The 27213-nt window shown below is 37.4% G+C and overlaps 1 protein-coding gene across 2 annotated transcripts in view; it reads left to right on the forward strand.

Moving 5' to 3' along the window:
• Positions 1–26700: 26700 nt before the first annotated feature.
• The window catches only part of KCNIP4 (potassium voltage-gated channel interacting protein 4), a 466196-nt gene continuing 465683 nt past the window's right edge, over positions 26701–27213 (forward strand). For both annotated transcript variants that reach the window (XM_013960002.2, XM_013960000.2), the window contains exon 1: positions 26701–26851. In XM_013960002.2, the coding sequence (XP_013815456.2) occupies positions 26791–26851 (61 nt within the window). In that variant the 5' untranslated portion in view covers positions 26701–26790. The remainder of the gene's footprint in view (positions 26852–27213) is intronic.

Below are 27213 nucleotides of genomic sequence, written 5' to 3' on the forward strand. Positions count from 1 at the left end.
GTGCAGTCTTCTCAACTTCTAAATAAACAGAAAAGTAATTTAGCATGTTTCCATATATGAGCATCATCCTAACTCTGACACCTACCTTGTTCCCTATACTCTTCCCATGGACAGTTCATCTAAAATGTATGTCAAGAATGAACTAAGGTCAAAAAACATCAGAGGAAGAAATGCATTTTCATCTAATATTTCAAGTGTCATGTCGATTGAGCTTTGTTTTGTGTTTTTACTACATTGGTCTATAATTCATAGTGTTATATTCATTGCAGTAGCATCAAGAGACCACAGCTGAGAACAAGACTATCTTATTATTGTATTTAGTTATTGCATGATAAGAGAGGACTCTACAATCTAGAGCCCTAATTCTACAAGTGAACATTTTACTTTCAATGAGAATTCTGTTGAAATCAATAGGACTTTACATAGAAGTGCTGTCTTTGCAGAAACAGCATCAGGATCAGAGCTGAAGTGACAGCAAGCTGGAAATGAGCAGCAATGAGCTGGAAAGAAAGAACATGAAGGTAACAGTGACAAAAATATGCCTAAATTAGACTGATGTTATACATACTAAGATACATTTGAGTCATTACTCTCTTTATCTGAAAGCTGTCGATTCACAAAAGAATACCTGCAACTATTTCATAGAGGTTATACATCAACACATAGCTGTGGCTCTCTGTTTTGCCCCTGATTCAGTAATTTGACTCCCTCTGAAATCATGCATCTCCTTGCATTTTACAGATACGTCAATATAAACATGATTGTTATAGCCACTGAAAGGCTATAGCTAATAGAGGTTTAGAAGTCCGCAAGTTAAGCTACAGTAACTGTGTATAATTGAGCCTAAAGTGAAATTCAAGACTTGGATTTCTATGCTGTTTGTAGAGATAGATCCAGACAAGCAAGAGCAGAATCTGGAATCCTTTCATAAAGATATGTATCTACACCTATTCTTATGAGGCCTGAGGAAGGTTAACTCCTTTTTTCAAAATGTCATAGGAGAAGATGACCCTTTCAATGAATGCATAGCAGGTAAAGCATGTGCCCAGGAAGCAGGAGGATTGGTTTTAGTCTCCTCCTTGCCTGAGAGGAACTCAACCCACGTCTCCTGAGGATGTTCTGACCATCAAGCAGTATGACTTGCCAGTGGCTTAGGAGGATTCACGGGAAATCATGAGGTCTGGTCAACCTATAAAACAGCTTAGTGGGAAACTCCCCACTCCTATCACTGCGGTCAAGGTAACCTACACCAAGAAGGCAAGAGGCATGGGGTTCAAAGCAGTAGGTGTCCCTATACAGTTGCTGTTAAGATATTTATCTGCAAAACGAGAGTCCAGGATTTCATTCCATACTCTCAGAACTGCTTATACATTTATATTACCAATCATGAGATAAAAGTGGAAATACTTTTAAGTTATAATTATCATTATTACATAAGTGTAGAGCCAGGTACCATCTCCTGGAAAACAGGGATAGCAAATACTTGCAGTTCATCCAAGCACTTCAAATAACCACACATTTTTTACCTTGTCTTTCACATTAACAATCTTCAGTTGCATTTATGAGTTGAGCTGAAAATAAGTCACCACATAAAATAAAAGTAGAAAACTGGTGTATTGGATAAGAAAGAATAAACACATGGAGGAAAAACAGATGTTTTTATGTAGATAATAGAACCCCACCCAAGGCAGAAACTGCTAGGATATCAAAAAAAAATCTATTCACAGCGCTTCCTATAATAATTTGGATTTAATAGCTTTTGTAATCTGCTTCAAATTTTGTCTCTTAATTAGTGTTCAAATGAGTGATTTTTCTAGAGACTGATAAGAACTCCAGCTTTCAAAATACAACTCTCATTATTAAAGAGAATGTATAATTTTCTATTGTAAAGAATTACATTAAAAGAGTACAGAAGCACTATTTTTGTGCAATTTAACCATAAAAAATTCCTAACTGCACAGATTATGGAAGAGAATAAAACAGGAGCATGAAAATTACTGTGATCCTAACTCAAATTAGATTTTATCAGATACTGTTTCAACGCACTGAATATATGTTACTCAGGAAAAGTATTCAAAAGTAGGAATTAAACAGAAGGAATTAAAATTCCCTGGAACAAGAAAACTGGTAATATGGGCAATTTCACTTTAATCCATTTCTTCTACTGTTTTAACAAAGCTATTAGCTATCAGAAAGCTCTTACTTTTATGACAGTAGCCCAGTAGCTTCCTCTGATAACATTTTCCCAGGTGCTGTTTTTTTATTTGCATTTTGCTTTTAACTTTTAAGGAAAAAAACCATGATTGATTTGAGTGAATGTTAAGAATATCTGTCAATGAAAATGTTTGTGTACTTTGAAAGTAGACAATACTCATCTTGAGTTTTCACATATGAACAGTTCTGTTGCTTTAGCACAAACAAGTTTATTTTGACAAACAAAGGCCTTTTATTTGCAGCCCCCTGTGCATATTGAATTTTAACATAAAAGACTTCCAACTGTGGTCTGTAGAGCTCCAGGCTTCAGCAAATCTGTAATAGGTTCTACTGCTCCTAGTTACAGTGCAGTGCCATGTCTCCTCCTGACATGCCAAATGCCTTTCCAGGCTAGTGAGAAAAATCATTTGACATAACTAATTTTTTTCCAAATACATTTTAGATACACTTGCCTACGTCTTCTTTCCTAAAAATACTCTTCAAACTTGCACTGATTTAATATTTCTGAATAAAAGCCATCAGATGTACATTTTGTCACTTGTAAGTTTATTCATGTTCCTGAAGTATTATGACTTAAAGAGGTGTATCCTGTGCGCTACTTATGTGACTAAGGAAATTAATTTGCACCCTCATTCTGTGTGTATTTTTCTCCTGTGTTAAGAGTGGCTGGACTCTCTGCCTGTTTGGAGGACAATGTTCCATGCCCGGCCAGCGTTTCTTTAAGGAACAATATTACACAGACCTAACAGTCTCTGGAAGTAGTAAAATTTGAATTTTCTTTAGAAAGTTAGCACAATGTCTTATTTACTCTAAAAGTACCTTTTTCTTTTCTTCCATAATATTCTTTCAGGTTTTGCCCCATTGGTATATTATTAGAAAATTATGAATATTCAAGAACTTTGAGTTTAACATTTTAGTCTTTCCTATATTTAATGTACATATTAATGTGAAACAGTTCAAACGTTATCTTTTATCACAAGTGCTGCTAATAATTTGTCAATGGAGTGTTTCAATACATGCAAAACATCACCAGTCCAATTACTAAAGCTATAGTTCTGAAGTAGACAGACCATCATAAAGCCCAAAGGAGTCATTTAAAGTTATTTAAGAAGCACCAACAAAATGTGCATAAAGTGAGAGAGCTGAACAAGAGGAGGTGTATATTTTTAGTTAACTTGTGTGGCAGCACTCCGAAGCTATTCATGAAGAAAATAACTTTTGACACTTGGTAACTCTGCATTGATTTCCTTAGTGGCATCCAAATTCTGAAAAGTAATACACTTCCAGTATTTCAGACTATTCTATCAGTTGTATATCAACTCGAATAGTTACAAGTTGAAACAAATATTACATATTTTCAGTCAATATTATATATCATAATGCAGCTGTGTGAAGACAGGCTAGAAAGTTGGCAGATAATACCAATTTGCCTCCTTTTGCGTGAGAGAAAAGTACTACATCTGCCAAGATGTCAGAAGCACTTTTCTGTCTCTCACATGGATAAAAATTGAGCCCCGCTGGTTTAGGAGATGCTGATCTTTGCAGGGTGATTGAAATACACTGGTAGCAGCTGCTGCAAGCTGCGCTTTCATGCTGCTAGGCTGAGGGATTTTTGTTTTTTTCCTGAAGACTTCTTTCAGTACCTTACTCCTCTTAAGTTTCTATTCTTCTCCACTTAAGATTTGTAAATTAATGAAAAAAATATTTTTTTCAGGCTTATTTAGTTTTTACTGAGTCAATCAACTTGTTTGTGCTCATTTCTTTAGTTTAGGTAACTGAATTTTTGCTTATCAGATGAATTATCTCTGCTGCCTTGTACTGAGAGTGTACTTTGCCAGCTACTTTAATGCAGTTGGTACTTACATTGTTTTCTGTGTTCTTTCCACAGTGTAGTTCTGTTTCCCCTTGTCTTTGTCTCTCAGCCTGTTGGTCACCCTCTCATCTCATCCCCTAACCTGAATTTGGAAAGGGTTGAAACTTCCTGTCTTACTGATTAGCACTCAGGTGGCTAGCTCACCAGAAATAGAATGGATTTGAATAATGAAGGGATCACTTCAAGAAATAGTATAAACTAACTCTTCCATCATGGTGACTGCATTGAGCCAGGGTTTCCATTTCTGTCTAACCAGAGGGGCAGGACTTCATCTTCCCTAATTACATTCTGACTGGGGATGTTGGGATCTCTGACTCCAGGGCAACAGCAGCCTTTGAAAGCAGTACTGAAAAATGAGTAGCAAGTATTTGTTCTCTTTTCTGAAATACAAAAGGTAATAAGTGCCTATTTAAGTGCAGTCTTACTTGTTCACAGATGTTTCCATGCCTTCTTTTCGCAGACTGAAATTTTAAATAAGTGTTAAAGGAAAGACATTTTTTGGTTGTTACTAATTTGGAGAGGGAAGCCCTTGATTAATCACATACAAGACGATATATATAGGGAATGCTCCCTGCACATATACAGGGAATGGTCTCAGTATGGTTTTCAGGTTCTGCTCAGTTTTTTGAAACACTGGAATCAGTTTGAAGTAGGTGTACCCAGAAGCCCTGACAAGCACACATCCTTGTAGGCTGTCTTAAAAGCTACCGTGAACTAAATGGTCTTTTTACACTTAATTTCTATAGCACTTCATTAACTATTCAATCCAGTCAACTAGTCTGTTGATGAACAGATGCCAGTAGCAGGAGTGTGCTTCTGCAATCCACTGCTGATTGCTTGCTAGTTAATTAACTAACTTTATTTTACAATCAGTACTCTTCTTTGAGTAGTAAAACCATTATGCAGAATTACCTAATGGCACATCAAGTTTGTGCATTTAAATATACATACATTTAATTGGACTTAATTAATTATTTTCCTGTTTTATCACATTAGTTTTTTTACTGTTATTGTTAACTTCATCGATATCAATATCAAGAGATAAAGTTCTTTTCCACTCAGTTATGCTGCTAATATTGTTAGGTAGTTTCTAATTACCAGCTTATTGCCTTAATGATAGTTCACTATTTTATACCGTTTCAGAATATTTTTTATGTCTCCAAAGGAGTTAGAGATGGTCAGTTATCTTAAGAATTCTTACTGTCAGTGATGTATATGATCCATGTCAAATGGTTCTCCTTGTCCTAGCTAATATTCCATCAGCCTGGTCTTTTCAAGATCTTTTAGATTCTTTTTCTCTGTAGACTGCTATTTTCTCAAAATGGCTTATCCACGACTACACAGCTACACAGTATGCAGCTAGTTTATGCATGCTTACTGTGCATACATGTATTTTATACATCAGTAATATCTCTTTCCATACTGCACTGTTTATTGTTTAGTGTAATGTACAAGGACTGGCATTAAACAATCTATTAAGCAATGAAAATATTTAAATAAGTTCATTCAACTGATGAATCTTTCCTCTTATTCTTTTCTAAGATCCCACTTCATCCACTCCTGTTTGCTGAAAAAGCTTGTCCAAGAACTGCCTCATTTTTCACTATTATCATTGTTAGGAGTTTCAGTATTTTAGACTGCATATATATATTTACATATAAATATAAATATACATATATATCAGTCAGTCAATCATATATCAATCATAATCATATATATGGAGAGTCATTCATCAATGCTGACCCAAAACACTCCAGTCCTCAGGACAGAGCAACACTGCACTTATCATGTGGCTCATTGTACCCATGATGTTACTTTTCTGCTGCAAAACAACAGAAATATATATTTCAAATTAATAAGAATCATTAAATAAAACTTACATAATTATCCTTGGAGTTTTGTAAGTCTTATTAATCCTTTCTAAGCTCCTTGGATGCCTGCTGAAAGGACTACAACTGAAATGGAAACTCGAGTTTGAGCTTGGTCTTGTGAAAGATGTCCACCTGAGTCTACTAATTGACATTCTAATTAGAAAAGCTTAGACCCTTAAATTAATCATAAGCCAGAACTACACAACTTACCCCAAAACAAATCAAGGAGAAGCCTTATAAACTGAAAAAGGAAAAAAGAAGAGTGACTCTATTGTTTAGGGAGCCCTAGCTAAAACCCACTTACCCTGAAAAAAAAATAGTTGCGACTATCCACAATGACGAGTGCTAAAGAAAACTGAAATAAGCTCGAGGAACTACCTCAAACTTAACTGGGATTGCAGGTCAAATGTGCGGGTGGAGAGAACTCTGCTCCATTCATAAATGGAAGAAAAATATTAAGATTTTGTTTAACACTGTACTGCTATAGCAATTTAGGACATACAGCATTGGCAATACTGCACACTTTAATTACTAGGTTTCACTATATGTACTTATCAAGATATTCTTATTCCCCAGTAATGTATCATTGATGTCTTGTGCATTTGCCAAGATTTATGTGATCTATTTTTGCTGTGAACATATGGATAAAGCATGGACCTTGGAGTAAATTGCACTGTGGCAGGTACATACCACTAGGTAAGCCGCCACTTTGAAAATACTTTCCAATAGCATCTTTATTTTACCTTCAAGGGAAAGCAACCCTCATATTGAATTCAATGAAGATCAAACTGTATGTAAAGCATATGCACAAATTAAAAATATCCAGATTCTAAGTTACACAAGGAAAGAGAAAAAGATGTTTTAAGCATATGGTGTTACCGTGCACTTGAGATAAAGAGGTAGGAGGTTTTAATGACAGTTTTCAGAGAGACTATTGGTACTATAGTTCCAATAATAACAATCATTAGGAATGAAGCAGTGTCTTATGATTCTTCATCTAGGTTTCAGCAAAAGCAGCAGAGCAATTTAACTTTGACAACTGACCTAAAATATTACCAAAAGAGAGTTCTGGTAAATTAAATGATCTTATACTATATGCCTTCATATTATTTATGCTTTAGAAAGTCACATTATCTCTTCCATGACATCATATCAAAGATACTGTTGGCATTGCCAAGAACTCTTCTCCCCTGAAGTCCTCTGAAAATTGAAGTTACAACTCAGTCGTAAATTGTTACAGCTAAGGCAACTATAGCAATATAGATCTGGAAATATAGTTGTAAAAAGATTCACTGATAATTTCTTTTTTTCAGAAATTCGTAATAATGATCCTTATAATGTAATGAAAACTGTATAGAAATAATCTAACCCAATTTTAAATTTTGTATTTTGAGCTTTTTAGAGTTAATAGAGATTGGCAGCACTGAAATATAAAGTAACTGAGATGTAGAGCATTGAGGCTGCAAAAATATTTAGTGTATTTAATTGTGGGGTCTTTGGCCATGTTCTGGTGTCACAACTCTCATTCATAGAAAAGCCTGTAATACTTTGATATTTGTGGTAAGGTACAACTTTTTTTGACAAGGTCTTTGTTTTTTAAGTAAAATAAAAGTGAGTACTTTGAAACTGTTTATACTAAGGTTATAATGCTTCCTCTGGGGTGACCATCACCAAACTTACAAGCATGGGTAGAATGGAAATTTATACATAAAATCATATCTCATATTTTTTCCCCATATCAGTGTGTTGTGGTTGTTTGTTACAGTTCTTCATCTGTTGGCATAGCCACAGAGTTGCAATATTCTTCAGTGTTTATGAATAAAAGAGAGATATGACTTCTCTTCCATCATCATTCCCCTTTCCGTTTTGGTTAAGAGCACTACTTCTGCTTTAGAACTCCCCCCCATTAAAAACCTGAGGGTTTTTTTGTTTTCTTTGTGATACACACCTTCACAGCACAGATGAACCTGTGGGTTCACCCTTCCAGCTGCTTGACACAGTCATCCTCAGATGTCTCTCCTCTCCTGACTGTCAGCTAAGACAGCGCATTCCTGCTGGGCTTTTCAGCTGAGCAGCAGAGCAGCCTCACCCTTTTGTGACTCAGCCAAAGGTGAAGTACTTCATCTCAGTTTTGTTTTTCTTTCAAAAATACATAGCACAAGAGATGTTTCTTTTCTGTGTTATTACTTTAAGCCATGCAGAAGAATACTAGCTAGTAGAAGACTGACAAGAAGATTGTAACTTTGGTCTGTCAAATAGTACCGTCATTACACACCCATGCAGTTTTTGTTAATTCTGCTACATTGGCTATTAGACTTCAAACTCTTTATTCCGCAGAAAGCAGTTAGAGAAGTGAGAGAGAATGGGGATAGGGATTGGAGGGATGGAAGACTTGGAACAAAATTCTTCTGTTCTTAAGAGGTTCTAGATATAAAACCAGTTTTTCAAATGTGAATGTCTGGAGTATGTAACCTAAAAATAGTTGACATCAGAAAAAGGAAGCATTTTCATAACAAGTACATCAGTCCTCACCCAAGAAAGTTTGCAGCTTGCAATGTGCGATGAAGCATTAAGATATCTTGCTGAAAATAAGATAGAAGCAACACAATCTCTTTACCTATTACATTTTGTCCTTCTAGTTCAATAAGCAATGCTTTCTTAGTAAAGCTAATAACAGGCTTCTTGATTCATCTACACATATTGTAGCTGATGCAGAACTTCCAAATAAAAATACTTATTTTCTAAAATAATTCCAATTTCATGTTAAGTAACTATAGGTTTCTCAAAATGAATATGCTAGTATGGATTGTTTCCCACCAGTGGAGTAAATGGTCTAATGTATTTTTATTGGAGTGATGGGTTAGAAACAGAAGAAGGTAATTTTGCAGTAGAAAGAACAAAGTTCAGTTTATTAAGTTACTTTATTAAGTGTAGGATAGCTCTGAAGTTAAGTCGTTGTAAGTAGGTCTTGCTGGACTAATTGAGGGATCAATCCTAAGAGAGTTAGAAGCTGCTTTCAAAGCCTCCCTGAAGTCACTGTAATCCCTGAAGTCACTGTAATATTTACATTGATTTTAATGATCAGTGTCATTCACAAATCGTTAAGCTATTATGAAAAGTTAATTGACATTTTCAGAAATGACAAGAATGTAATTCTTAATTACATTAGAATTTAGGAATGTAAGTTGAACTGATTTTACTAGGATCCTGAGAAATAGATTTTTTTTTTTAGCAGTTGTTAATAGGTGGTTCATAGTATTTTCAGAAGCAGCCAGCAGTATAACCCCAGGGAGACTGTTTCTGGAAAATCTCACTAGCTATTCATTGTGTCAAAATGCTTTCCCACACCTGGCACAAATTTTAGTTTGTTTCCTGGTTCCCGTGAATCTCTAAAGTAGTGCGCTCCTTCAAAACTCTCAGTCCGCACACAGGTGATTCTTTGAGACTACAGATGAGGCTAGCCTGAATCTAGATAGTTCCAGATTCAAAGTAAAAAATGGATTAGAAGAAGAGAAAAGCAATTTTAATCTTCCTGTTAAAAAAAAGCGTGTTGAAATAGGTTTTTCACGCAGATGCAAAGCACTGAACAAGATCACAGTTTTATTATACCTTGCTATAATTAAAATGTTTTTTCATATTTTTTAAGGCTACAGAGAATTAAAGGCTATAATAAGTTTGCCTGTTACCCCATGAGACTTGCTTTCCTATCTGCAAATTTATTTTAGTATTTCTTATTAAAAAAAAAATATAGTGACAAGGTTCTTGTATGACTTGCTGCTTATATATGTACAATCCACCCAGGTCCATTTACACATTAACAACATTTGCCTCAGTGAAATGCACTACTTGCACACATAAAAATGAAATACACTGAAATATTATGCGCCACTGACTGCCTGTGGTATGAAAACTTTATTTCAAATTATGAGAAAAACAGACTTTGCTTTTATATCTCAGTCATAAGCATCATATGGATTAACACAATACTTACCCTGCTCCTCAATCTTACTTTATTTCAATGATAGGAAATGTTTAAAACTTGGTACTATTTACAGTGATACTGACGATATCTCTGCACATGAAAGATTAAAATGGATGTTTTTCCAATGAACTACAGTAGACGAGGTCTCAGAAGACAAAAGTGCAATCACTGAATCAGACAAGAAAGAGAAACTTACTGAATGAACAGGGTTTTCACCAACGACAAGGACTTTCTGGATAGAATTCCCTTGCAAATGTCAGTCCAGCTTTGATTTTGTTTAATGTACAGATTTAATGAAAAATTGGTTGAGTTTTTTAGCAGGGTTATTATACAATTTTGATGAGAAATTTGCCTCCTTGAAGTGATACTGTTTAGGTAAACATAGTTTCTGTAGAAAATCTTCTTTTGAATTACTAGGAATGAAAGAACTCCAAGTGTTGACTGTTATATATGATTATTATATTAAAGCCTAGTTGGTGAACAACTGTGCTCAGCTGTCCTGTCATGCAATATGAGCTTTCATTTTACCCCCAGATTCATTATAATGGAGAAGAGTGATTTGGATTCAGAAATTATATAAAGCTATCAATTATCTATAGAAATCCCACTGCTGTCAGACGGTATGGAAGAAGAGAAGAAATAAAGGAGAACGAAATGCTTGATAAACGATATTCTGTGTAGCTATAGAGTATGCTACAGAGGTTACTCTTAAAAGTTTCCCACTCGTTTTAGGTAATTAAATTCATTACTCCATTTGTAATGTTTGTCAGGAATTCCCTATTGCATATTAATAGTCAGGTTAGGTAGTATACTTCACAAAAAACTTGACAGATTTCTAAAGACAACTGCTGCGTAAGGACAGCAGTAGAAAATTACTGGATTCTCACGCAGTATTTGGTTAAAGGTAATCTATTTTCCCCTATCCTGCTCACACAAAGAATGCTTCCATTTTGAGTATGTTGTGATCATAAAAGTCACAGACTGTGGAACACATGAATTATCCTTAAAGAGTCTGCCTCTGACGAAGGCACTTATGCAAAACCATAATGGGAAAAAATAGGGAGTTCCACAGCAAAATTCCCAGGCAAACTGTAAATTAACCTGCTTTAGGACTACCAATTTAGCAGCATACACATTATAAACATCGTAAAAATATACTGACTAATGCCTAATAGCCTATACCAATATGCTAACAGAATAGCAGATTCACCTTGAAATCTTACATTCATTCCATTCTAAACACTATTGTGCAATTTAAAAGTTATATTTGTTTCATTAAAAAAAGACTAAAAGTTCTTTAAGCAGTAGCATAAGAGCAAATTATCTATTTCATGAGCAGAGCTGAAAATGAAATATGGTGTGTCTGCACTTGCATCTGAAATTCTGTCCTATCTACACCTTGGCAGAAACAGTCATGTCTAAAGTTAGGAAGCGGGTTCTAGCTCACTGAGGGAGAAGGAACTTTGCAATTGCTGCCTTTTGCATAAAGAAGTACCTTTATTTTATTTTTTGCTTTTTTGAACACCATTTCATGCCATGGCAGAGTCATCAGTCTATGCTTAGTTTATCTTTGTGCTCACTTGTAAGTACTGAAATGCAGAAACATAGTGAACCCTACTGCAACAATTCAGAATATCTGGTCCTTCCCACCCCTATTGCAAAGCTCCTTCCTAGTGGGAATACAGGATTTTCATTTACACATTAGGGTCTCCCTGGAAAATGATTTTTCTCCTCCTGCATAATTTGAGATATGACAATAATTTAATATTCTTTGTCCAAACACAGAATAAATCAACACATAGTTATTATGACAGTTTTTACATTATCCACTGGTTAGCTCAAAAAACATTCAAGTTCATAAAAAAATCCTTAAATTACTCTAAATGGCAATAAAGGAGTTGGATTACATTGAGGATGTGATTTCAGTATGACAGGTTGCCTTGATTCCCTTTTTTTTTTTTTGCTTGGCCTGAGCCAGAGTACTAAATGTGAAAATGACGGCTTCATTTTGGTTTATTTTTCTGCCCCAATACTGAGTCAAAACTTACAGACCTTATGCAAACTATTTACTCAAATCAGAAGGACTTCTGCTTTCCTAAGACACAAACAATTGGTTCTTATTGCATGATTTGAATAACAAAATTGTGTTAAAATCAATTTATTTTGAAGCAGTATAGCTGGCTTGGTCTTCCTGATGGCATTTTGTTACAGTACCCACTGTGCTATGTAGCTCTGTCTTATATAGCTCTCCATATATTCAAAAATCTGCAATGGGATTGTTCCACGAAGAATTTAGAGGTCTTTTTCTGCTCACACTCAAACCAGCTTTATTTTATGGATAATGTAACAGAGGAGGAAAGATCTGTCAGGGTTCACAAAGGGAACTGGTAAATGAGTCCAGGTTCAATGGTACTGTTAGATGACCCCTTAGTAAGTTAGATAACCTAATCAGTAAGGTACATTAGTATGTTAATAGTTAGTAAGATATCTGATTATTTCTGATACATTAAGAGAAAAATATTTTGATAGTAATTCAGGTGAAAAGCAGTATTAAGAGAAAAAAAAGTGATAATTTTGGCGATTTGGATATTACTGTTCCAGAGGTGTCATTTTCTAACGCATTTAGATAGACCTGAAAATTATTTGTCATTCCAGTACCTATTACTGATTCATCTGACATAATGGAGATTTTACTGCATCCTCTGTTATGAGTTGCTGTATATGTGATTCCATAGATTGTTAAACTTTTACACCTACTCCAGAATTCAATTCCTTCAAAAATACATGATAATGCACAATTATAATGATGTTCTCAGTTTGAATCAGCATGTTGCAGACAGTTACTGCAACACATTGCCTGTCACTGAAGCTGAGTTATGATTAATACCTAAGCTTCTTTTTCTCATTACTATGCAGAATGCCTAAAACAGCATTTGGGCACTAAAACCAAAGGGTTTTTTTAATACTCCCTTTCCAGAGACAATCCTGTGCAAGTTAAAATTGAAAAGTCTGCCATCCACAACTTTAAAAACAAATATAGTTAGTCTTGGGGCCTGTAAGATTAATATGTATGAAGATAACACTCTACTGAATATCTTTCATGCTATAAAAACAATAATGCCTCAATTTTTAGTAGCTGTATTAACTGTTAGTGAATTTATTCCCATAGCAAGTAGGTTTTTCAAAGCAAATTTGGGGAGAATGTGCCTTTCTTATTTAGTTTTCATTCCTACAGCTTATTTTGTGATTATTATTATTTTTAACTCACAGAAGGTGCTCAGATACTGTGCTAATGAGGATTTTTCTTTCTAGATAGTGTATTTATGCTCATGGACGTGGCTTAAGCTGTATGGTTTTGTGGCACAGAGATATATCTTAAAGAAACAAATGCTAAATCTGCTGTTAGTATCAAATAGGTGTTCAAAGAATTCAGATAGCCTTCTCTGAACTGACTAGAAAGTGTAGCAAGGCTCTCTAGCGCAGTAACTGATGGACACTATTAGGTCTTCTTTCAGGAGGCTACATCACAACTTCCCTTAAAGCAGCATTCTGACTTCTGTGCTTTTATGTTTGACAAGCTCGCTAAACAACAAATAACAAATTTATAACAATAAATAACAAATAACAAATGCTGTATCTTAAGATCTGTTATCTATCTCAGACTGCTAATTATGAGCGATTTTTGAAATGTTGGCAATCTTTTGGAAGTTGAACTGCTTGGAGCTAGAGTTCCTTCTGCTCTTTTTAAAATGTTTTTCAAGGTCATGAATCCAGCTACCTGTTGCTGAACAGGTTATTTTTGTATATTTTCTAGTTTGTCATCAATTCTGTTCAACAAATATGTTACCACTATATTGCTAATTGAAAAGTGAAATACAGCCATCATCTGCCACCTATGCTACATTTGAATTATGGCTAAATTTGGCTAAAACTGGGCGTTGGAAGAAGGTTAGTAAGTAGATGAGTGTGATCAACCGGTAGGAAGCAGCTGAAGGACTAGGAGAAATTTGTTGAGCAAGAAAATACACGTTATATGCTAGTCTGGCAAATGTACTTGGAATATGTACTACATACTTTGCTGCTGTTTGATGTTCAGGGAATGATATTAGCAAATACTCCTCTTTTCAACCATTGTGTTTTTTTGGCATTGTCTAGTCTAGATTATTTTCCTTGTGATTTTTCAGCTTTGGTGATTTTAACCTAAGTAGAGTATTAGGGCCGATAAGGCTCCATGTTTCTTCTGTTGTTGAAAACACAACATGAAGCCTACCAAGAACAGATCTCTCTGAATGTGATTAAAAAATAACCCCAGCCAAACAAAACCCCACCTTTCAGCATATTCCATCATTCTTTGCTGTCGCTGGCAGAGTTTCATAGCTATCAGTCAGCTATCATAAAAAGCCCAGTAATAATAAGGGTGTTACTTCAAGGTGAAGACTGCACATAGCTTATCATAGGGACTTCAGAATACTGTAGTATTCTTTATATGAGGTTACACAACAAAAATATTCAGGAACTCATGATAATACCAACTTATAAAATAGTGCTTCTATCAGATCACATGTACAAAGTCCACATAGTCTTCCAAATATTTCTAGTATAAAGTGGGAGTTTTGATTATAAAATCCAGCATAGGAATTAATTACTTAAACTGTTCCCCCCATCTCTGTCAGTTGTCTAAGATAAAAAGTAAACATTTCCTCATATCCATAAATTATTATTTTTCCTCTGAGCATTCCAGTACTTGCTTTCTAATGATTTAGATCAGAGAGCAAGAACTGGTAGTCTGAGCTGTATATGATACAATACAGTGCCATGCAGAAACACTCGCCAGAGAGATGCTAGCTGAGGTAGCAGCAGCACAACAGGCACTGTAAGTACTGTGTGACAGCAGACAGAAACAGCTATGATTTGAAGCAGCTTTTTAATTTTAAAATACACAGTGCTATAAAGCTAGCACAAGCTTGCAGTCTCCTCTTTTTCTGATTTGTTCATCATCTTTGTCGATATATCAGGATCCACCTGACCAGTCAGCCTTTGCACCTTTGCCAGTCAGTTAGTGCCCTGGGAGAACGAAGGCCTGATAAATCTGAGCAGCCGAAGTTGGGCTTATGAGGCTGACTGCTGGTTTACCACAGATTTGCCAGATTTTCAAGGCTATTGCACAAGTTGCTTTTGACTGTTAAACTTGTTTCCTAGCTGAACTGACATCCTACTTGCTCAATTCTGATGCTTGGTTCTTACCCTGATCACCCCATCCAATCTTTGCTTTTCTAGTTCTTGACTTTGGCACGGTTCCTGACAATATTTACTGCATAGACCTTTGACTTTGTGGAATCAATTCCTTCCCTGTTTCCTGACCTTACTTGCCTTGGCCATGGTAACAGCTTCCCATCCCCATTTCTGATTCTATTTGTCTGACAGATTGTGCCCTAATAGTATTAAATGCGTACACATGCCATTTAAAAAGTAATTTATTCTGTAAACTGTCCTTCTATTTCTCCTGCTGAAATAGGATTGAGAAGATGAAGTGATATAATAGATTTTAAAGAATACAAACCTGTAATTTCATTTCTGATTCAACAGTTCAGTCACAACCTCTTTCCATAAAAAAGTGTCAAATGCAGGAGGTAGTTCAGGTCAGGTCATTCCTAATGAGTGAGTGGCACTCTTTTCTTCTCATAGTTGTCACTCATAAAACAAACAATCTCTGTCAGGTAGCATGCAGAAACAGCCCCAGAGTCAACTCCATGGAGAAATAATTGCCTTTGCTAGAGACTGGTTGTTACTTTTGCGACAGAACTGAGATACCTGACGTGACGAGGCAAAGTGGTGACTAATCGTGTGCCTTTAGGATCTTATGAAAAAGGAATAACATGGAGGTTAACTCAACCTAGTTAACCAACTTTTATGATAATTAGGTAGCTAATTTTTTCACTCTACCATGCAGTAGCCCTAGCTGCTTGAATCAAGTCCTAGTAAGGACCACTTGGTGTAAGCTGGGAAAAGGTTACGCATATTCCCTCTTGCCCATCACTTTCTGGTTTATATGCTGCCTGCCCAAAATGAAAGAATATGAAAGCCCTGATATGGCCTCCAAAGTATTATAACCTTAGTGTGAGGGAAATGGAAAGAGGCAGACTGTCTTCTGTAACCTGCCTCTGTTCCTGACATACCCAAAAGCCAGGCTGAAGCTGAAAGTAGGGATTCCCTGCCCACACTACTAAAGGTGGGGAAAGTATGGTGTAGAAATGTTGGGAAGTTGCTAGTGGCTAGGGAAATCTGCTTTTGTGCTACCCCGTTCAGCCAGAGTGATGAAGAATGAGATTATCTCATTCACATAACCCTTTTTTCTCCTCTAACCATGTTTTCAGAAATTGGAAACTTCCTCTAGCGGCTTCCTAGCTCTGGCTTCCTAAGTCTTCCAACAGTCTCCTGGCTTCCTGCCCCTTGCTCCTACAAGTCTGTGTCCTGACTTGGAATTATTGTTATGGATCCTCGGCATTTCTTGAGTTGATATCTGCCCTTAGCTTGCTGAAACTAGCCTAGGCTCTTAGTGCTTGGTCACTCAACTAAATGACTCAATGAATGATGTACTATTCAACTCTACCACTATAATGATTAAAAGGAATGAAGGGCCAGCTGACTTGAAAAGAAAAAGAAAACAGTTTATTAAAGAAAAAAGACATTTTAGTGAAGGAAAAAGTAAAATAGGAATTGTATCACAGAAACGGCAGGAAAATAGAAGAAGAGAGAAGTAACCAGGCAAATAAAATCCACAGAAACAAACCCATTGCTGTGCAACCCTCCACAACCCTCCCCAAAATTCTCATGTAGGAAAATGAGGATATATTTATTTTATATGACTGCTGTAAAGACAGACATCACATAAGGTGGCATGAATCTCAGGTAGTTCAAACACTGGTATTTCCAAGAGCAAAGGAGACCTAAGAGCTGAAACTGGTAATTTAGAATCAAGTTTAACTCTTAATGACAAAAAAGGGAGGAAGCTTATCTAAATCATCTGACAGAGAATGGTGTCTATGAAGCTTCTTTCTAGTGACTCTCAAAAAATGAGAAGCATATTAATCTAGCCCATGACCTGATAATTCCTCATCTTTTCTACCCCCACTGGAAATATAAACATTCACAGGTGTTAACAAACTGCATCTTTCAAATCTCAAAAGCAGTAAGCAATGATACATTTAGTACTGAGTACATTCCTCATGAACTGTATTGTACAGGTCATGATAGTCTTTCTTCTTACAGACACATCTTCAAGATTCAGGTCAATTTTAACTTTAACTTATTTAAACATGAAAGTTTCTAGTTGTTATGGTTATAGAGAAGATCATGAAAAGTATGAAAATGTGATTTTTGTGCACACTAACGACTGCAAATCAAAACAAAAATGAGTTTCAGGCTTATGGTATTTCAAACAATCTCATGCTTTGTTGATGGGAGAAGTGAAATAACCTCATTATTTTTGAAAGGTCAGAATGGCAATTCTTAGCACTAAGTTCTTAATAGATAGTACTAGTCATTTGACATTTGGCATTAGTTTATAAATAAGCACACTGGGGGAGGAATCACATATTCCAGAATTCACCTTTCTATTCTGAACACTCTTCTGAACGATGTAAAAATAAAATTAATATATAATCTTTTAAGGCCAGAAAGGGTCATTTGGTTGTGAATTTGATGCAATAGGGTAACAAACTGATAGGAACCTGTAATATGTATAATATATAATAGAGGAGTGAAGTATTTAAATATGGAAGACTAAGAGATACAGCTACATAAGTACAACAATTTATACTTAATCAGTGCAGTGTCCTGTCATTATAATAACTTCAATTCTGGAACACACTGACCAAAAATCTTCAGTCAAATTCCACTGTGGTGACGTACACATTTTTTATTATGAAAACAAAAATAATCATCTACTATCATTGAACTAACTTGATCTGCAGCAGTTAGAATCCTACAGTGAAGGAACAAAATAATTACGAGAGATAATTTTGGCTTTTAGCCTAATCTAGTGGATCAAATTGGGAGGATAGGAAAGCTGACGAAAGCAGCTAAGAGACAGAAGTGTGCCTTATACATTGAATAATAAATAAAAATACAGTCTGAGACACTGCTGTATGCTCTACTTTAGTCATTAATTAATCAAGTTATATGTACATGTGGGAGGCTGATAAAAAAACTAAGCAAGCAGGTTCTGCTTCAGCATGCAGATAGCATGCAGCTTTATAGCTGCATTTCCATCTCCTGATGAAGGAAGATAATTATGTTATTCTCTTTCTGGTGGATCTGTGGCACAAATAAAGGCATTTTGGCTGAAAATCCAGATGACATTGGGTCAGCTAACTGGACGGTAAGGCAGTTCCTGCTTCTTTCACTGAGGATGTATATTTGCCCTTAGCTGACCTAGGTCACTGGCTGTAAGCTTGACTTCAGCAACTTGGACATTAAGCTGCAAGTGCACCTTTTGTCAGATGCTCAGCCACTGTGATTATTTCTTTCTGACGTTGAACTCATCATATGGCTGATGAGAGTTCTACACGAGCCAACTTCTAAAACCTCTTCAAAAGCTAAAGCTTGTTAGTTTAGTGGTCTGCTTCTTAAAACAGTTGTCTCTTTTCTATAGGCTTGTTAAATGCATGTTTCTTTTGTGCAAGACTGCTATTTATTTCCAAACTTCCAGTAATAGGCAATGGAATCATGTCATTATTAACCCTCAAAGTCCGAAACTGGCCTTCCTGCACCTCCTCAATTTGTAAAATCATACACAGTAGTTACTGGGTCTTCTTGCTTGTTTGCTGAGGTGTCAAATATCTATCAAGATTGGTGCTCCTTCACTTAAAGAATTAAAAATCTGCATCTATTTTAGTCAACAAATGGTGTTGTACTAGACTTACTCTGCAGGTTTGAAGTGAAGCTTGTATTCTAAGGGACAGACAGCTTGAGGTTTTGACCCAAGAGGTGGTAAGACTGTGTCACGCAAATGTGGTGAGAAGATACATGGTAAACTTGAAGGAAGAATTAAAATTAGCAGATGCAGTAATTTGAAACAGAATTGAAGCAGAGAGCTGGTCTTCAAGGACTTCAGAGAAGAGATTTCCATGACAACAGAACACTTAGGTATTCAAATTAAGAAACAAAGCATCTTAAAAACAATCAGGAAATATACCTCTATTTCATAGAATAAAACCCAAACAATTTAGAAGCACTAGTTCTGTAGAAGAAATGGGGACGGGGATCTGGGACAATAGGGCCATTGCTGGGCAAATTCCCTTCTGACTTGTATCAGTACCACTCTCTTAATCATTGAATCTTAGAGATATGTATGGACATAAGATACCTCAATATCTATACTAATGCTGTGACAGGATCAAAAAGCCCTAGACTTTCTTCAGTATATAACAGCTCAAATAAAAATCTTGAATGATGGACCTTCACAAACTTCTTCAGATGTCTGTTCCAACCTTTTGACAACCTTAGAAATTAGAAAATTTCCCCTGAATTTTAGCTACTTTTTGCTGCAAACTAAGCCACTTTTTCCTGTGACCCTCTACCACTGGCCATGGAGAACAATTGATTACTGTCTTCTTTGTAATGATCATTTAACTATGAGAGACTATTATCAAGTCCTGAAAGTTTTCAGAACATTAGGCAAAGAAATTATGTTTATTATAGTGGCTCTTGTTATTATAGATACTATGTTACATAATCTCAGCAATAAGTATTGTAGCCCTCTTCCTGTGACCCATGCTGTACTAGGAATTTGGTAATTTGTTTAAGAGCTTAATACTCATTAAGAAGAGGAAAACAAATATATGATTTATGATCATACACCTCTTTTTTGTCATAGACATCATATCACATAATTCACAGACTTACCAAGCTCCACTTAAAAACATTTATTTTGCCTTGCTTCCTATTCATTTTGGAAGGCTGTTCCAGTGCTTGAATTCTTTAACGATTAGCAGCTTTTGTTTAATATACGATCTAAATTTATTTATTATAGACTAAATTTATTTATTATAGATCATACCATTTGTTCTGGTGCCCACATTGGCCTTTAGCTGAAATAGTTTTTTCATCTCACTGATATTTACCTGTCTGATGTATTTATATAGCATTCATATCCTCTTTTGGCCTTTTCATATGAAGCTGCACAAGCTCCTTTAGTCTCCTCATATACACTGGGCTCCTCATGCAAAAAAGAGTATCATTGCCATTGAAAGGAGAATTTGACCTCATGTCTCTGTGTATAGATATACTAACAAAACATATTCCATAACTGAATAGTCCATATTTCTATCATTGAATCGTTAGTTACATACATTTAATAATTATATTCCCTAGAGGAAAAACTGTAGGAACGAAAATGCTTGAAAACATTCTGAAATATGCTAACTTTATCTCGTTAGTGACTGCTTCATATTCTATGAGTTGGCTTTCGAAATACCTAGGACTCCCTGGACTTTTGCTCTTAAAATCCTACAGTCTGACAGCTCCTTGGATTTGGAGTTAAGAAATGGAAAATATGAAGCACTGCATTCAGTTACATCCAGCAGTTGGCTGTACACAGCACTACTATTTTCTGATCTCCCCTAGCTGAGCATAAAAGCCATTATCTTTTCAGCTGTTATTCAGATTTTCCTAAGAAATGATGCGTGAGGTAAATAGGAAAGGGAAATGGAAAATGTAGGGAAGGGAGAGGGAGGAGCAGAGTGGGAGAAGGGCTTACTGGAGCAGAGTGCCGCATTCCCTGGTGAGAATGGAGGACAAAAAGCAATAGGAAGCCAACATACACTGAATGTAAACCTGCCAGAGAAAGGGCTGAGAAATCATGTTGCCACAAACTGGCTCAATTTGAGCAATATGTCCTATACCAGGGTCAATTCAGAGTTCTTGGTTGCTGTTTTTTGTTTGGATTTTTTTTGCTTTTCTCAGCATAGTGCAGATCACTATGAGCACGAGATCTCATTTCACCTGAGATCTTAAAGCCTATGATCTGTTTTAAAAAAAAAAAAGATTTTTTTTTTCCCAAGAACATAGGTTTGCTACAGCATAACTAGCCAATATTTTCCTTCAACCTAAACCTGTCTAATGCACTGTTTTTCAGTGTGTGTCCTCTAAAGTTGGCTACATTTCAGCAGCAGGTGAAGCTGCTCCCAGTATGCTTTTATTTTTAAAATGCTTTGTGATCTGCCAGGCTAAGAATGAGGTGCTTAAAAATTGCAATGCTGGTATTTTCCATGAAGTTCGTTTAAATATGAAACATTATATTGACTCAGGTTTACTAATGAAATAACTTCAGTGACAGTCTAATAACGACAACAAACAATTTAATAGCAATTTACAAAAAGTGATAGAGATTATGCCAAGAAAGTCTTTGAGCAGCACATCAGACTGGTGTTGAATATTACATGTGTTTTTTAAAATATAACCTTGCATTAGTTTGTAATGATTTTCTTCTAAAATATCTGCAGTCTGGATATTACAAACCATGAATTACAGCTAAAACATAAGATATAAAAACAGAAGACAAATCAAAAGTCAAATATATAAATACTGGCACTCAACAACACAGCAACTCCAATAACCTGCAGCATACTGAAATAAAGCCAAGAAACACTGATACAGCAGCAGAAAAAAATGCTGGAGTTTAGGATCTGAAAGAACTGAGTACTTATTTACCATTGACACTGAGTGAGGGGTGGGCCCCTACTTCCCTGCATTTTCTCTTAAAAGCCCCAACAAAGAACTCAATCCGTGTCTGCACTGATTTACATCTGCACTGATTTACATCTGCAGAAAATGTTGAAGTTGGAGACCTGTTAAATAGTTGTTTTCTCTTTTCCTTTTGGTCACTACATATAAATTTTGACTTGTTCATTAATTTATGGTAAGTGGAATATCTTTTGACCCCTAGACAACTTATTACAAAATTTTAATTTTAAAAAAATAAATCGAGTTGCAAGGGAAGTAGGCTCTCACCCTTTCCTCTCACCCTCTGCTCTCTTTTAAACAACAAAGTATCATAATACTAAAGACCAATTTTTTCCCACATTCCAGGGCTGGCCTTTACTGTTTATTGCTATTCCTTTCTATGCAAGAGTAGTGATAGACAATTAAATGCACAATATTCTTTTAAAGAAGTATCATAGATGAGATTTAGTAGGGACAAAAAGCAGAGGTTACTCTTTCTGAGAGCACTGAAACACCCTAAAACTTTGGGCACTAACAAGAAATCTTGAATATGGAAGCTTTACTGTCCTAGGGGCATGTAACTTGTTAATAGTGTGCAACACCTTTCCTACCCCTACAATCTCATTTTGCATTTTTTGATTCCCCCATATCCATCCTAAGATGCCAGCAGCTGGAGGACCCTCATACGTGTAGGAGACTACTCATTTGCATCAAATACTTATATCACAGACATTAAAATATTTGAGTATGGCTAAAGTATAGTTAAGGTTTTCTGATTAAGAGTAAAAATACAATGTTTTTCTTGGCTACATCCTTACACAATATGACTTAAAAATAAATAAAAAAACACTTCTGAAAGTAAAAATAGTCTTAGAAATTTATTGTAGGATGAAGAATAGTTTTTCTTTCTCATGCCTGAATAACTAAAAATTAGCAAAATGCAATTTTATCACTTTTTGGAGGAGGAAAAATATTTATCCTAGAAGTAAGCGACAGACTGATTTAGGTGTTTTTTTTTCTCCCCTGTGAAAAAATTATAAGTGACATGGAGTATAAGCTTAATGTCAAATTCTTCTGGGTATCAAGAGAGCTCCCACCCAGAGGGACACCCTCCAGCAGAGGAAATACTGGAAAAATAGCTTCTCTGGAGACCTAAGCGTAAGGTAGTCAGGCTAAATCATTTGGGCTTAAGCTGGTTCTATTCAAGTGCTTTATAATTTATTCAGTTCCTTAGTGCAAGTGCAGTTTGGGTTGCTGTGCTACTGTGTTAGCCCTTTGCAGGTGTCCCAAGACCAGTGGGAGAGCAGAAGAGACTGGAAGGACTGAATCTTTGGATATTCCTACACAGTTTCAGAGCCTGTGCCTTTTCTCATCCACACGCATAGGTAGTAAAAAATCAAGTCCTCCCTGAAAGGCTAGTACTACCATTAGAAATCATGATGAATACTTTTATTCATCACAGATGATTTATTTTCTCCTTTGCATGAAAATGCCTCCTTGATCATTGGTCTAGCTTTGTGATTTACCTATTAATTTTATATATTATGTATTTTAAATAGGTGTGAAAATCTGAGCTTGATATGGACACACTGAATTATAATTGTGTTAAATCTTTCCAATTAGTTTAAATTTGAGGCTAACAGAAATATGCCAATTCAGCTTCTAAGAAAAGAAATCAGCTGGAAAACACATCAACTATTTCAAAAGAAGAAATTAAAATTTTATCATAGATGACTGGGAGAAACCTTTAGACATACATGCACCTTTTAAAAATATGAGAAAAGTGGTATTAAAATATAGCTCCAAGATGCGTATTTGAAATATTCTCATTTTTAAAGGTAGAAACTAGAATGAAATTTTCTGTGTATTCATAGAAAATTTAATTATATAGAAATGATGAAATCATAGTTGATATCAATTTTTACTGAATGTTATATAGAGCAGATACATGGACTTGACATGCTAATGGAGGAAAATGAGTCAGGTTTAGAAAACAATAAAGAATTTGCTGTTTAAAAGGCAACTGGAAAAAATCAGATTCTGAGGCGTGTATATATATATGTGTATATTTACATATAGCATCAAAATTACAAATACTTAATGTTTATATTTGTCAATTACTGCTAATGTTTTTTCATAGTTTAGAATCAGATAAAATTAAATCAGCTGCTCAATAGCTGAAAATCTGCATAGTTCTATTATTGCTATAGTTCTTATGAAGTCAGGAAATCATATTTATTTATATCTACTGAGCATCTGTCCTGTTACATTTAAATAGGTTTTCATTTTCATGTACTGCATCCTTTATTCAGAAGTAAATAGTAAATAATATGCTAACATTTGGATCTCCGGTTGAGGTGGTGAAACAAGAAAATATATATCTACAGGGCAAGAAAAACACTAATAGGATTAAACAGCCAAGAAATATGAACAGTTCAAAAGGAAGTTTGGGAAAGACTATATGGTTTCTTCCAACAGAAGTGCCATAAATAACAAACGTGGTTCCCTGTTCCTGGGGCACAAGTTATAACACCACAATGTTGCAAGATGAATCTGATGACAAATGGGAACAACACTTTATTTGTAGGTTGGGCACTTAGTAGTAATTAGCCACAGTTTAGTTATTGCTGGGAAAATGGCTACCCATTGAAGAGCACACTGCAGATTTAAGGAAGAAAAGAATTGATAATATGAGGCCTATCGCCATAAGGAATTAGTTGACAGTAGCTAGAGCCAAAGCAGCTTTAAAAAAAAGGTTACCATAACAGTAGCTGTGAAGACAGTCCTAAAGTCATTCAATACTAATTAAAATCAGTTTTGTGAGAACAGAAAGGAAAAAGTTGGCAAAGCGAACTGATCAAACAATTTCAGGCAAGGCCCATCAAGAACAGGAGGTGCAGGTGGGTGGAAACAAAGACAACAAGCAGAAAAAATAAAGGAGATGAGCTTGGGAGAACCATGTAGATTTATGGAGACTATCCATTTTATCTGGGTCACTTTTTTTCTTCCCCTTGCCTCAGCCATGGCTCAGGCTACCTTATCTGTACAACCCTGCTCGACATTGCAGAGCGGACATTGCGTGTTGTGCTGCGTACCTGTAATTCTTGCTATGACGCAAGACGAACATCTAGATTAACTGACAACTGCAAAGGTATTTTGATGTATTACTACCCTTCTTTTCTTAGCTCACTCTGTTATGGCCAGCTGCTCCAGCATATGCAGAGTGTTTTCATAACTCACAGAGTTCTGATACAACAACAGGGTACAGCAAAGTGAGCAAAGAGAAGTGACAGCCATAAATCAGATTTGCCTCACTTCGAAGCCTGTATATACATATGTGAGAACAAGGACTCCTGCAAAATTGTGATAAATTACATTTATCAGGCAGGTAAACTTCTTGAAAATGATAAGTAATTTCAAATCCTGATAATGAAACCAAACCCTGGTGTCTCTTCTGACTTCTTTGCATATCTCTGATGATGAAGAGATGGATTCTAGCCACCTGAGGATTCTCCTTTCAGCAGGGAAATCTCTAGACAGCATATAGCAAATATGGTAACATTGATCTCTTCCTGCCTCTTCACAGTCTTTCCTAAACCTCCAGCAACAAATGTATTTCTATCAAAAAAATCACTTGGCAAAAGCTACTCAGCACTGAATTATTCTTGGCTACTGCTATACTACAGAGTAGTGTCTCTGCTGCCCATTCAAGTCCTCTATCATTCTGCCATAAGACATGACTTATATCCACATATAAGTTTGTCCCATGTAATAGAAGAAAACAGGAGTCTTTTCCTAAAGCGTTTCTCAGCAAGTACAGTGTAGGAATTGCTGCTGTATCTTTCAGCTGATGAGGACCTTTAAAATACTTGGTTCAAGAAATAACATTTAAAAAAAAAGCCACCAAAAATAATACTTAAGGTTTTAGCCTATGACCTTTATGTTCTTTGAAAAAATTACTATACAGTTTGGGGAATGTACACAAAAGAATGTAAAGGGAGAAGAATTGAGATTTCTGAAACAAGTCATTATTCACAGAACAGAAGAAATAGTAAAGAAGGCAACAAAGTTTTCTGCATAAAATAGAACTGGGAAAGCTGCCATAATGGAAGCATTTTCTAAGGATATGTCACGGTAGGGCATGATAAATTAGAAGAGCATTTTAAGTACATTGGCCAAATCAGTCCCGATATGCCTGGGTGGAACCTCCTTGGTTTTAGAGGAATTATATCAATTTTCTCCAGAGCTGTTCAAAGTGTCTAAGTAAATCACTTCTCTCTGGTAGTATTTTTGTGCTCCATATGACACATGTGGTTTCCTAGAATTTCATATCCTCTGGTACAATTTACCGTAATTTGATCAATACAGTATTTTGTAAGAATGGACTGGGTTTGATACACGGCGGGCTCTCTCTGCCAGAGCCGAGCTGACGGCTGCCCGGAGCCGGTGTCAGCGCCGCCGGTGCCAGTGCCGCCGGCGACCCCCGCAGCAATTGCCCAAAGTCCGCTCGGGCTTCGGGAGCGCGCTCAGCCCGGCTCCCCGCCCGCGGACAGGACGCGCGTACTCACGGCCGTGACGGAGGCGGGGGGCAGCCGCGCTGCGCGCTCGGTGGCAGCCTCCGTCCCGAGCAGCCCGCCGCCTAACCGGGCCGGGGCAGAAGGCGGCGCGGAAATCGGGAGCCGGGCCCAGCTCCGCCGGGTCCCGCTGCCCCCGGGCGGGTGCTGCCCGCGGGCGGGGCCGGTCCCGGTTCCGCGCCCGGGGAGCGCACTCCGCCGGGGCGGCGGCGGCGCGCGGCCGCGCTCCCGCAGCGGGGGAGGGAGGGAGGGGGGAGGGCGCGGGTTCGAGACCCGCGGGGGCGGCGGGGTCCCCCGCGCTGGACGCGCCCCCGCCGCAGCGGCAGCCCGTCGCCACCACCCCGGCCCGGCCCGGCCCGGCCCGCCTGCGGCCGCGGCGCCGCTCCGCCCCCTCCGCTCCGCCCCGCCGCGCCGCGCCCCGCCGCCGCTGTCGGCCCGGCGGCTCCCGCGGCCCCGGCGCGGCGGTGCTGCCGCGCTCCCGCCGCGTCCGGTCCCGTCCCGTCCCGTCCCGCCTCGCCTCGCCCCGCCTCGCCCCGCCGCGCCGCGCGCAGCATGGACGTGCGGCGGGTGGAGAGCATCTCGGCGCAGCTGGAGGAGGCCGGCTCCACAGGCGGTAGGGCGGGCGCGGCGGTGGGGTCGCGGGGCTTCGCTCTGCTCATGCCGGGGTCGCCCCCACCTACCTTTAAGCAGCAAGTGTTGCAACTTGGCGGGGCGAGTTACCTGCTTGCGTGAGGTGAAAACGTCTGTGCTGTCTTGGAAAAAATGTGCGTGCGTGCGTGTGTGTGTGTGTGTACGTGTGTGGTGGCTGCGGGGGGGACACGCTAAGCAAGCGCTTAACCCTCGTCTTAGAAACGTTTAACGCTCTGCAAAGTCCGCCGTAAGGTGCCTGCTGTGACCAAACTGGTACTTCTGCCTTCGCTGAACTGAGCCGGGGCTGCGTGTGAACCTCCCGGTGCGTCACGCACGTCCTCTCCG

Source organism: Apteryx mantelli, chromosome 5 (genome assembly GCF_036417845.1).
Source record: "Apteryx mantelli isolate bAptMan1 chromosome 5, bAptMan1.hap1, whole genome shotgun sequence".
NCBI classification, from domain to species: domain Eukaryota; kingdom Metazoa; phylum Chordata; class Aves; order Apterygiformes; family Apterygidae; genus Apteryx; species Apteryx mantelli.